Here is a 12103-nt window from a genome sequence, read left to right as displayed (position 1 = left end):
CGCCCCAAGTGACACGCCACTGACGTGACAAATGGGTGAAGGTATCACTTCACTAGTTACAAGTTAACTAGCTTACAATATTTATGATCGCAACTTTTGATAATATAAGAGAGATGCAACACAGACAGTGCGAGACGCGTGTTCTTTATGACCTTTGTATAACTTTGTTAAAACAAACAATCATAAGACTCGTTTATAGAATCGGCTTTGGACTTAAATACATAAGCGTTATTATGACGTAACTAACTTTCACCCGCAACTCCGTTCGCGATGAATTAAAAAATAAATGAGTAGTCTATGTGTTCTTCCACATTTTACTATACATCTGTACCGATTTCATTTAAATTCTTTTAGCCGTTTTGAACCGATTTAAATCCATCTAAACTTTTGCATTTATAATATTAGTAGGTAAACGCCATGACCATTGGTATTGGATAGATTTTTCATTATAAAATCAAAATATAATAAATTTTGACTTAACCTAATCAGGTACTCGTAAATTGTTATAACTTAGTCATGGCGTGTAAGCTTTTATTTTTCTAACCTTCTATTATTCTCTGTATCCTTGGGAAATAAATTAAGGGTCCGAAGTTTGTTATCGTGGTCGGAACACGTAACGCATTCTAATACTGTACGTTTTTGGAAACGTCTATCGTCTTCCGAAACAAATGTATTGAGATTGCCGCGGGGCAGGACCGGAGTTTCCTTTGCGAATTGGACTTAGTCTACGTAAAACTATGATTTATTCAATCGACCTATTTCACTCGTGTTGTATATATTTTAGGCGGTATTTTCATATACAATTTAAACAAAATATGTTAAACTCATAAAGGAATATAAAACGAATATTGCAATTTAATTAGAAAAATAATTTATTATCTATATTAAGTCTTTACTTTTAAAAACAAAGGTGGTTGCCGAGTTCTATAAACCGACTAAAATTAAATAATTCCTTTTTTTATACTACTACTAATATATGGTATTGAATAAGTAAGGTATTATGTTAGGGTTTTTAAAAAACTCAAGTCCTTGAATACTATAAAACAGTAACAAAATAAAATAAGATGGAATACAGTTTGAAAATGAAAACTCATTTAATTTAATACACTGAAAGTACATGTAACGTTCGTCTTTTGAGAATTGTCGATGGTTTCGATGTGAGCGAGCGGGAGGCACTTCAATGTATTAAGTTTTCTCTATGCTCTATGGCTCCTCGCGCTAAGTGAAACGTTCCCGTTGACGTGACAAATATCGTATACTTTCTCTGAATTGAATGGCTTTTGACGATAAGCTTAATGTATTACATTCTTTACAATATTACCTCTTAAGAAATAATACAGTTTTAATTGGTTATGTTTAATTTTAAGTTAAACTAGCATTGGTGTTACCATAAGTCATTATAATGTCACTAGCTTTTGCCCGCGACCCCTTCCGCGCGGAATAAAAAAAAACAAAAGCAAATGGTCTATGTGTTTTTCCAGACTATTCTATACATCTATGACAAATTTCATCGAGATCCAGCCGTTCAGACTACAAACTAATAAACATCCATCAATCTAAACTTTCGCATTTATAATATTAGTTTTTTTTTAATGTTAAAATATGGTTATGGTAGCGCTTGACCACCATCCCACCTGAAGAAAGTGATGACGCAGTCGAAAGATGGTACGCAGTACCTTAAGAAGTAGCTGTTAACTTTTCTTTTGAAGGCCCCCACGTCATATTTGGACGGAAAAACTGACGCTGGCAACTTGTTCCAATCCCTTCCAGTACGCACAAGGAACGATGATTCAAACGTTTTTGTAAGTAGTAAGATTACATACACTATATGATAAAGCACAAGAGTCTATAATAATTTTGATGATAAAAAAACTCATACGGTTTTCGAAACTCTTATTATTTTAAAAACGTTGCCAGGTTAAAGTTTAATCTGTGGCGCATGTCGTGCGGCGACGACGACGTGAAGCTCGACGCCGGATTTCTACCTAAATGGGATAAATTTAGCGAGGCGCGTGACACGACTAATAACCTGCCCTAAAATACACTACTTATAGCGATTGCATTAACATACCTGCACTATTCCACATTGAACTTATATCATGTTTTTAATTAAAGCCACTACACTAAGGGACTACTTAAGTAACCATTTAATTAATCGAAGTGTAATTGTATACGTATGTCATGTTTAAAATATTTAAATTTCAAATTCCGTATGCTATGCTAGAAAATGAGAAAGGCAATTTAAATACGAGTGATTGCCGTTAGAAATTGACCACCATTTTTATTTTTGTTTAAATTAAATAATATGTTTCATCTTTGTTAGGTTTACGATCATAAAGTACGAGTACTTCACGAGTTTTCGCTTTAATAGAAACAAAACAAACAGAATTTATTGATTGAAATCCGATGAGATTCGAAATACTGTTACAGACTATAGTAGTTCGGTGAAACCCTTAGGCAAATACAAGAGGAAATTTTCTATTGTTCATTTTGAATGGGTCATGTAAATGGCGGGCAGGTCGCTGTCATAAAGGTAGGCTCCGAATGACGATTGATGAAATAAGTTACTCCGAAATCCACAAGCTCTGTTGCTGTATGAGGCTAACGTGCGGACAAAGGGCGGTAGAGGGCGCTACTATCTGTTAAGCGGCCCACTTTACCTCACCCGTTTTAGCAATAAGGTCGAGAATCGCACGTAAAATCACGCATATCCCATTGTTTGTAACTTTTAATTACATTTTGTGTTATTTCAGTTGTGCAGGTTTGGTGTGATGGATTGTTTTAGTCGTAATTGTTGGTTTGTTGACTGTTTTGTTGTGATTTTATGACTAATGGTTATAGTTATATTGGGCTATAAATAATATGAACAAAGTAACAAACAATAAATGTTTCAATTAACTTATAGAAAACTAAAGGTAATTTATAATTATACTTATTGACCTTTCACTATTCAAAGGCAATTGTAAAAATAATTAGATTATTACATCTTTACAAGAATCTTTTGATAGACGAGTATAACATCATACTAATATTATAAATGTGAAAGTTTAGATGGATGTTTATTAGAGTTTGTAGCCTAAAGGGCTAAACGGATCTTTATAAAATTTGGTATATATGTAGAGGATAGTCTGGAAGAACACATAGGCTACTCACTTTTGTTTTTTTTTAATCCCCGCGAACGGAGTTGCGGGTGAAAGCTAGAATTAAAAAATCGATACATACAAGTTGATTAACCATTGTAATTAGCAATTATCATAAGAAGTAAGACCAAAAAAGATCAAAATAAACATACAATATGAAAGTATTGTTATACGTAACGAGCCCAGACTTACCTCATTTGCTAATGCAGTTTGTTTTGGCCTTTACTTTGTTCACGAGGGCTTAAATTCCCTGCTTCGTTCTATTTATTTTCTTTAAGCACTTGGAGCAACAATTACGTACTTGCATGTTAGCGAATGAAAATAAAATTGGACCTAATCAACTTGTTCTTTCATAACTAATGTATGAGAGTGGAAATAAATTGCATAACTAGACTAATATTACATTTAGGAAATATTTGTGTAACGAAAAAAACTCGAAAACTAGTAGAAATATTTCAAACTTCTTATGTCACAAATAAGTTACAATATCACTGAGTAACTACGCAGGTTATATTTTCAATTTTAAATCCCACACACCCCACAGTTTTTAATTTCATTAAAATAACAAACTAATTTATTAATTAAATGCATTGTCATTTCATTCGAGTCTTAGCGAAAAGTTAAGAAAACATTTATTTCCATACAAAATAATCCGTTGTTGATGTTTGATGTATCAAGTCGACTGGGGGTTGTTGTTAAATCAACTGACATATGTTAACTAGGGCGGCGGCTGGGGGATGAAAATTAGCAATTAACTAAGTCACAATTGCTTGTTAGAACTATATGGCGGTGGTGCAATTGCAAATATGTACTATGCGTTTAAGCTTTTGTAGATGCAGTTCAGTTCATAACAATGTCAGTATTTTTAACTATACAAATAAAAGAAACGTTTGTTTTATTTATTATCACCAGCTCACTATACAGCGCCACTAAGAGGTTCTGGAGGTCTGACTTGGCCAGATTCAACCACGTTGGCCCATTGCGGTTGACTTCACACATATTTTTGCATTTCTTCGTCGATATTCGCTGCTGTTTTCGATGCCCACGATACAGGCATTGCCTAGTGTGGGCATCACTAGATCAATCACATTTATCACTATTTGTATTTATCTTTTAATTGGTTATAACTTTTATTGTTAATTGTTAATCTGTTATCAATAAATAAATAAAATTGTAAATTGTAATAAAATGTGTGCAGGTACCACGATGTTTTCTTCACCTTAAACCACTGATCCAACGTCGCTCGCTGTATTATTTACATTTTAAATAAAACGTAATATAGATGTTGAATCATTAGTAAAGTTATAAATTCGTTTCATCTCTGAGTTATAAAGAATCGTTGCTCAGAGTGCGTTGAATAGCAAGCCGGATAATTTTCTTTGACTTGTTCATTTCCTAAGAGGCGATTTTTGTTCTTTTACTTTTTCGAGCGACTGTTCGTTGGCGAGATTTACATATTTCAAATATCCCGCGGAAAAGCGCCCGAAGCAAAGATAGAGTTTTATTAATTAACGGAAGTACTTTTCAACTTGTCCCTCTGCGTCGCTTTCACACTAATGAGCCAGTGCTTTTTGAGCTTTTAAGATGAAATAGTCCTAAAGTGTAACATATTATTTGAATTTGTCAAAATGCTTTGGAAACATGATATTTACTGGCTATCTCACGTAACGGGAAATGTTACCGTGGGTGTACATTGCCAGAACACGAACACAAAAGCTTAGTTAATATGCTTCTTTAAAAAAAATACTTTTTTGCATTAGAATTGCACGGTTAATTTTCTTTGATCTAAATTAATATTATTCGATACTTCTACTAATACTTGTACATGTAGCTTATGTTCATGTACATAAGCTACATTTTATATGTAACAATGATAAAATATGTAGTTTTATTGATAGCTTTAATTTACTGGTACATCAATTTCGTTATTCATTCCACGAAGTTGGCTCAAACACAATTTATTCCTGAAAATTCCTGAAATTTCAATATTTCACCATTTCATTTATAATTTAAATTTTCAATGAAATACGTATATTCGTTTGAATATATTAATAATATGATTAAGAGCAATTCAGTTTTAGTTACTCTTTTATATATGTATATGGAATTATTATTATAACATATATCTTTTTGTCGTACTTTAGCGTATTAGGTTATTTACTACGTAGTAGAGTGAGTTGGACATGAAAGAAAATTCAAATGTCATTTCAACTCGCTTTGTATTAAATGTTTTTGAACTTTGCCCCTTAGGCAACGCTTTAAAACGTTCATTTAAATGTCGTGTTATTATTTTTTAAATAAATATTTGATCTTTAACAAAAAAATAGTCATCACGGATGCTTGCAAGTTTGAATTTCATTGTAATCTCGATCCCTAACTACAGAATAATTTGATATTAAGGAAATGTAAACAGAAAACAATTGTGAAAGGTTATAGCATAAAACTCAAATAGTGGAACTAGTATAGGAGAATCCATCATTGTTTATTTCTACTAATTATAACGTATGTTGGATTAAGGGCCGGATCAAAAAGCGGTTATTTTAGAAACCGCACGCATAGTGAGGAGGTTCCTGTCTCTGCAGCCCTGACCACTGGCTGCTTGAGTCATCGGATTCCGCAGCCTGTGGAGTTCTATTTTGTTTATATAATATGTCTTATTTTATGTTTTTTATATAAAAAATCATGTAAAATATATTACATGTTAGAATAAGAAATTAAAGATATATTAATTGATAGTAATACTACGTTTTGGACTAAAATTCACTGCCATTTGTTTTTGTATATTACGGTTTTCTGTGGTTTTTTAAAAGAAAATGAGGATAAAAACAATATTTTTATACAATTGAATCTTACATTAAGCGGAAATAGTATGAAAAATCAGTAGATTAATGCAGCGGTCGTGACGTCAGAAGTCACGTGAGTAATGAAATAAGTTGTGAACTCCGCAATGTTCTTGCCTCCCCGGGGTATGGGCAAATGAGGCAGTTGCTTAAACTGTGATCAATCAAACCCTATTACCTGGTCTTAGTTTCCCTATTAAACACTTCCTTGGGAATAACAGACGGAAGTATGTTACTAATTATGTAACTGCTTGTCAAGAAATTAGATATTTCCTATTTATTTTACCACATGAATTATTATTATTAAAACCATTTTCTTTAACACTTAATATATTTTAAATAATTTTTCAATATGCTTTATATTTTATTTGTAAGTTACAAACCAAGTATTTCCTTGTGTTAACCATGCCTAATTATTAACATAAAAAGCTAAATATCTCCATCAAGAAAAGTAATTATGTTCCTATTTCTTCAATATTATCAATCAATCTACGAAATACGCTCACAAAATTAGATTAGAAACTGTACTTTATTAATTTAGATTTATGCTTTATAAAGAAAACAAGCATTTACATAAATAAACATTTTTTTATATATACAAATTCTTAAAAATAGAAACTATTGCCAGAGTTATCGTCTTTCCATTTATAACAATAGTATGATAATTAACTCTCTGTTAACATAATTTGTTAAACAAGAATTTAGAAACCTACGTAATAAAGCTACCTCTACGCGGGTGCTACGAACAGTCTACGGAGATAAAGTAAGAGCAAAATTAATATAAGGATTATAAGTAACATTCTGAGAGTAATCTTCTCAGTTTGTACTTTAGAAATCCTTAGTCCTTTATTATTTGATTACAACACTCAAGGGAGTTGAGACTTGGCTGTGATACGTCCTTAAAATTTTAAAAACAAACTTTTTTATGAATGTAATGAGCGTCAACTCTTTAGTTGACGCTCATTACATTCTTTCTTTCTTTTGAAAGCATGCTATGTCTTTAATATGAAAAACTTTATTTACATATCTAGAACGGAACTTCCGTCATACTCGGGCTGGGAAAATAATAAAATAGTAATAATCAAAGAGAGTCTGACAGTGTTCACTGTATTGTACTTCTTTCCATTTAATTAATTACACGTTTAATATACATGTATACATTTCATACTAGCTGTTGCCCGCGACTTCGTCCGCGTAATATTAGAAAACATACGAACTATATAAATAACAAAAAGCTATGTATCCCTCGGGAACCGGACATTTCTCGGGGATCAACTTTATCCCATGTGTACTCCAGACTTTGTTTTATATCTGTGCCAAATTTCAATAACATATGTTGAACCGTTGTAGAATAATCGAATAGATATAAAAAAAAAAACTAAATCAATGAGGCCCACGGGAACCGTAACTCTTCCCGGGATAAAAAGTAGTCTATGTGTTCTTCCAGACTGTGCTCTAAACGTGTGTCAAATTTCATGGAAATCCGTTCAGTCGTTTAGGCTACAAACACTAACAAACATCCATCCATCCATCGTAACTTTCGCATTTATAATATTTATATGATATGATATATGATAACATGATATGATATATGATTGTAACCATTGTGATAAGTTGTAATTGACTCATATGACCTTTGAAAAGTGTCTATACGACATTTTAGTTTTGTATTCCTCGTAGTCAATAGAGTTCGTTCGGAAATGTGCCAATGCATTTCTTTGATAAATTTCACGAGCACGTAATACGATATTGGAGTGAGGCCAGAACATAAACAGAAAAGAATAACTTTATCATTCACAATCAATATTTCGGTATACACATACCTGGTAATAACATTTATAAACATAACTACTAAATGTATAAGATGCAATTATTTTAAATCATACTTATATTATAAATGTGAAAGTATAGATGGATGGATGTTTGTTAGAGTTTGTAGCCTAAACGGCTGAACGGATTTCGATGAAATTTGGTATAGATGTACAGAATAGTCTGGAAGAACACAAAGGCTACTCACTTTTGTTTTTTTTAATTCCAATTTATAATATTATAAATGCGAATGTTTCGATGGATGTTTGTTAGAGTTTGTAACCTAAACTGATGAACGGATTTCGATTAAATTTGGCATATGTACGAGTAGATATTCTGGAAGAACACATAGGCTACTTACTAAGTTTTGTGTTAATTCCTCGCGGATGGAGTCAAGGGAGAAAAGTAGTAAAAATAAAGGAATCTATTAGAAGAGTTAAAAAGAACTTTAAGAGACGAATAAAAAATAAATAAATCGTAGACAGTGTTTCAAATGTTTTTTATGTAAAGTTGTATTCACGTGCATGTTTCATTTCTGTAACATAAATTTCTGGAGCATGACACATGAGATATGACTGACAAAATAGCGGGCCGAGTGCGGCGCTCAGGTTCCAAAGTTTAGTTCTCGCATCACGGTTATGTTTATATTCACACGAGGGTGAAACAGTGCTGTAGGGAAACGCAGTACCACTATTACTTGTACACATTTACTGTCAAACAGTACTATTCTATCTAGGAGAACAAAACACTATCGTCGTGTGAAGCTAGTTTAAGATGGTGCCTGTACTACGTTTGGTGCCATGCGACTATTTGTCGCACTGACGTTTGGTTCCACCTCGAGCTTTGTTGTGATAAATGAGAGAGCCGACATGCTTGAAATATAGTAAGACGTGAATCGTCAGTCATGCTTGAGACTGACGGATATGTTACATGAGGTGCATGAATAGTTATTTAATACTATACGTATTAAAAAAAATAATAATTATTGGTGTATGTGATAGTAAATTTTTGCTCCGAGGCTCAGAGATATGCTAATAAAATTGATTGTTAACAAGAAATATGAATTTGTATTAATACATTTTAGTGTCTGTTTTGTAAAAGGAAATTTGTCCTTTGTCTGATCTTTGTCACTACTGTATTAACATACGTATTAACCCTTTGTCAGTACTTGATAGATGACAGCAGTGATATTCTATGATAACATTTAACGATTAGTGCATATACTGAAGCGACGTCTACAGAATTTCAATATTAAAAGTTATATAGTAAAACAGGTCAAGGGGTAAAATAACACAGTTCGTGGTCACGACAAAAGCAGAAGCCCCGGAGTGTTTACGAAAATTGTTTGGCGTCGGTACTAATTTAATTATTACAAGTTTCAAGAAATAACCATTGTCTTAGAAATATTCCATAACTTATATTGAAATAATGTACCTTGAATTAATAAATCTCTAGTAATATTGTGCATTGAGTGTTCAATAGAAGTGCTTATCCAAGGATTGCAATCTAAGTTCATCAAATTAACATAGTGGACCATACTAAATCATCGATCCGTATTTTAAAGCCTTTTAAAATACATTAAGTAGTTAACCTACTTGTATTTGTCTCCTATAGTTATACATAAATATAAAAGTTTTTTTTTTAATTTAAATCTAGCATCCATTGGTTGTGAGAATTTCACCATCGCATCATAGAAAGTCACAAAAGCTTGCTCCTCAAGCGTGAAATTAAACGGGGCAAATATAAATTTCTCTTCAAAACGTAACTAAATCTTAATGTTTCGACAGTCGAGCGTTTCGCGGTTTCGGCTTACAGAGACACATTGAGCGTCTGCGAGTAACAGCAGTAAGCGTATGCTATTTCGTTCTAAAATAAACTGCCTTTGAAATTTTAGATGCAGATGACAAATGACAGTCGAGAGCAAACTAACAACTCACTCAGCCGAGTCTGTGGTTGCCTCACATTTAACGCTCGTGACTTACTAGTACGAATTTTGTTTTTTATATTGACAACAAACATTGGATATACAAAGGTAAGATGTGACTGTAAAAGTATCAGCTTGGTATTGTTAAAACATAAGAAATATTGTAGAAAATATATATCTGCTTAGCATCAAAAACTTCTAAGAAAATTCTTCCGTTAACATTACTTAAATGTATCATTTTCCATCGTTGGAATTATGAATCTTAATAAAGTCGCGCGGCAATTAACAAGATTCCCTTAACAGATTGTTATAAAGTGCCTTATATCTTTACGGTGCTCGAGCCATAAAACTGACAACTTTAGTCCCGATTCGCTAAAGGGAACTCGTGAAGGGGAACTCGGAACTCCGCGAGTTGTCACTGCGGTGAACTCATCAATCTTAAAAGTTCGCATTGGGTCGTAGTTAGGGGAATGGAGACGCAACGATCTATTCCTCTTAATGCTTCGAGACCGCATTCATCAATTCAAGTGGCATAAATTAATGCCTGCCATTACGTAAACAGCTATTTTGCGTTAGCAAACAGAACGCAGGGAATGTTTCTTTGCATTATTTACAAGTCAATTCATACTACAGATATATTTTCCATTTGCACTAAATACATACAAGATTATGTCATCAATCTGTTAATTATGATCAATAATTTTTAATTTGTAATAACGCCATCTATGGCTGAGGTCATTCAAACTAATATTAACAAAGCAGGTAACGAGAACTTAATATACCAATGAGTATTTTTTAAATTACAGTCCCTATATCTGAAATTGCTAAACGAAAAACCGTACCGCATTTGTCGTGGAATTTCATCAAGAGACGGAAGCGAACGTTATAAAGAGTATTTTGTAAGCGTACATATGTAAGATGTCTTTTAGTTAAATTTCACGTTCGTACGCAAACCGAATGAGTCAAAGTGAACGTTAGTTCCGAGTACATTTTATGGTATCGTGGTGTCTTTAAGCTACGTCTTTCATATGTTGCTCTCCACTTAATAACGTTTCCTTTACATGTTCTCCCTTTAAGAAGCTTTGCCTTTACTGATGTCACAAAGTACTAATAAAATCAAATCAAATACAGCATTTATTGCTACGTTATTAGCTTAGGATATATCTACGAAAAATATTGATACAGATACTCCTATATTTTAACAAATTTATATTTATTAAAATTATCTCCAATGTCTCTGAGAAAATAATTGTAAGAAGTTAGAATTAATCAAACACATAAATCGAAGAAAAACGTAATCTATACAAATATTATAAAGAGGAAAGATTTGTATTTTTTGTGTACTGAAATAACTCAAAAGCTACTGGGCAGATTTCAAAAAAAAAATTTACCATATAAATGCTACGGCATTAGCAAGTAACATAGGTTATGTTTTTAATGTTTTTTTTTTTCAATATCACGAGAAGGAATTCGAGAGCAATAGCTAATTTTATATAATTTCGAGTGTTTTGTCAGCTCTAGTAATATAAATATGGTAGCAATATAACTTTACTCACTCACCATTATCATGGTCGGGCAAAGGCAGACTGTCGGAGGCGTCGGAAGCCAGCGCGAGGTCAGGCGAGGCGGACCCCAGCAGGGCAGTCAGCCCCTCGTGCTCGCCGTCTGCAAAAATATTGCATTTAATACATAGAATCACACCCCTGGGAACACTATACGATCTACCATTAAAAATGTGAATGGACTTGAAAAATCTGTGCGGCTATTTCACTGCGGCAACGACCACTTTACATTTTAACTTTATGTTTTAATTGTAATTTATGACAACCATGTAATTCTTAAATTGAATTTTACTCTGTTGGTCGTGTTTTGTTTTCCATTAGGACTTTTATCTTAAGTCTTAGTAATTCCTTCAGTAGTGTTGAACTTTTATTCAAACAGCCAAATGTCATATCCAGTTAGCAGCGATTTTTCTCACTTTCAAAGCATCTTGCCATCGCATACTTCATAGCGGTAAATTCAAAATTGCCAATTAATTAACTCCAAAACCCTTCAAATAACTGTTCATAGCATTATTGATCGATGTTGTTCAAATAAAATAGTACCTGTTGAGGCAATGGTTTCGATGAAAGATTGTAAAGCCTCTTGTACAAACCCTAAAAGCACTCAAAACTTGCTCCGCTCCAAATCCCTATAAATTATTTATGGCATTTGAGTAATTTCCTTAGTCTACGCCTCAGGCACTTTCGTAATTATGTAAGCCCCGAGAATGCCTCGCTCTGATCCTTGGCTATCTATTAACAGGAGCTTTTAATAATTCTAATTTTAAAAAATAACGCAGATTAAACCAGCAGTTAACATTCCATTTCTTTAAAAAGCTTTATGATCCA

The 12103-nt window shown here is 32.9% G+C and overlaps 1 protein-coding gene across 1 annotated transcript in view; it reads right to left on the bottom strand.

Annotated features, from left to right (window-relative positions):
* The window catches only part of LOC106100925 (uncharacterized protein PB18E9.04c), a 49999-nt gene extending 38277 nt beyond the window's left edge, over window positions 1–11722 (bottom strand). Inside the window, exons 1-2 of the mRNA XM_013279990.1 lie at window positions 11692–11722; window positions 11274–11378 (exon numbers count right to left, since the gene is read on the bottom strand). Coding sequence (XP_013135444.1) covers window positions 11274–11378; window positions 11692–11722 — 136 coding nt within the window. The remainder of the gene's footprint in view (window positions 1–11273; window positions 11379–11691) is intronic.
* Window positions 11723–12103: the final 381 nt, after the last annotated feature.

Source organism: Papilio polytes, unplaced genomic scaffold (assembly GCF_000836215.1).
Source record: "Papilio polytes unplaced genomic scaffold, Ppol_1.0 DF824024.1, whole genome shotgun sequence".
Lineage (NCBI taxonomy): Eukaryota > Metazoa > Arthropoda > Insecta > Lepidoptera > Papilionidae > Papilio > Papilio polytes.
Note: the sequence above shows the minus strand (reverse complement) of the source record. Positions and strands in the feature narration are given on the sequence as shown.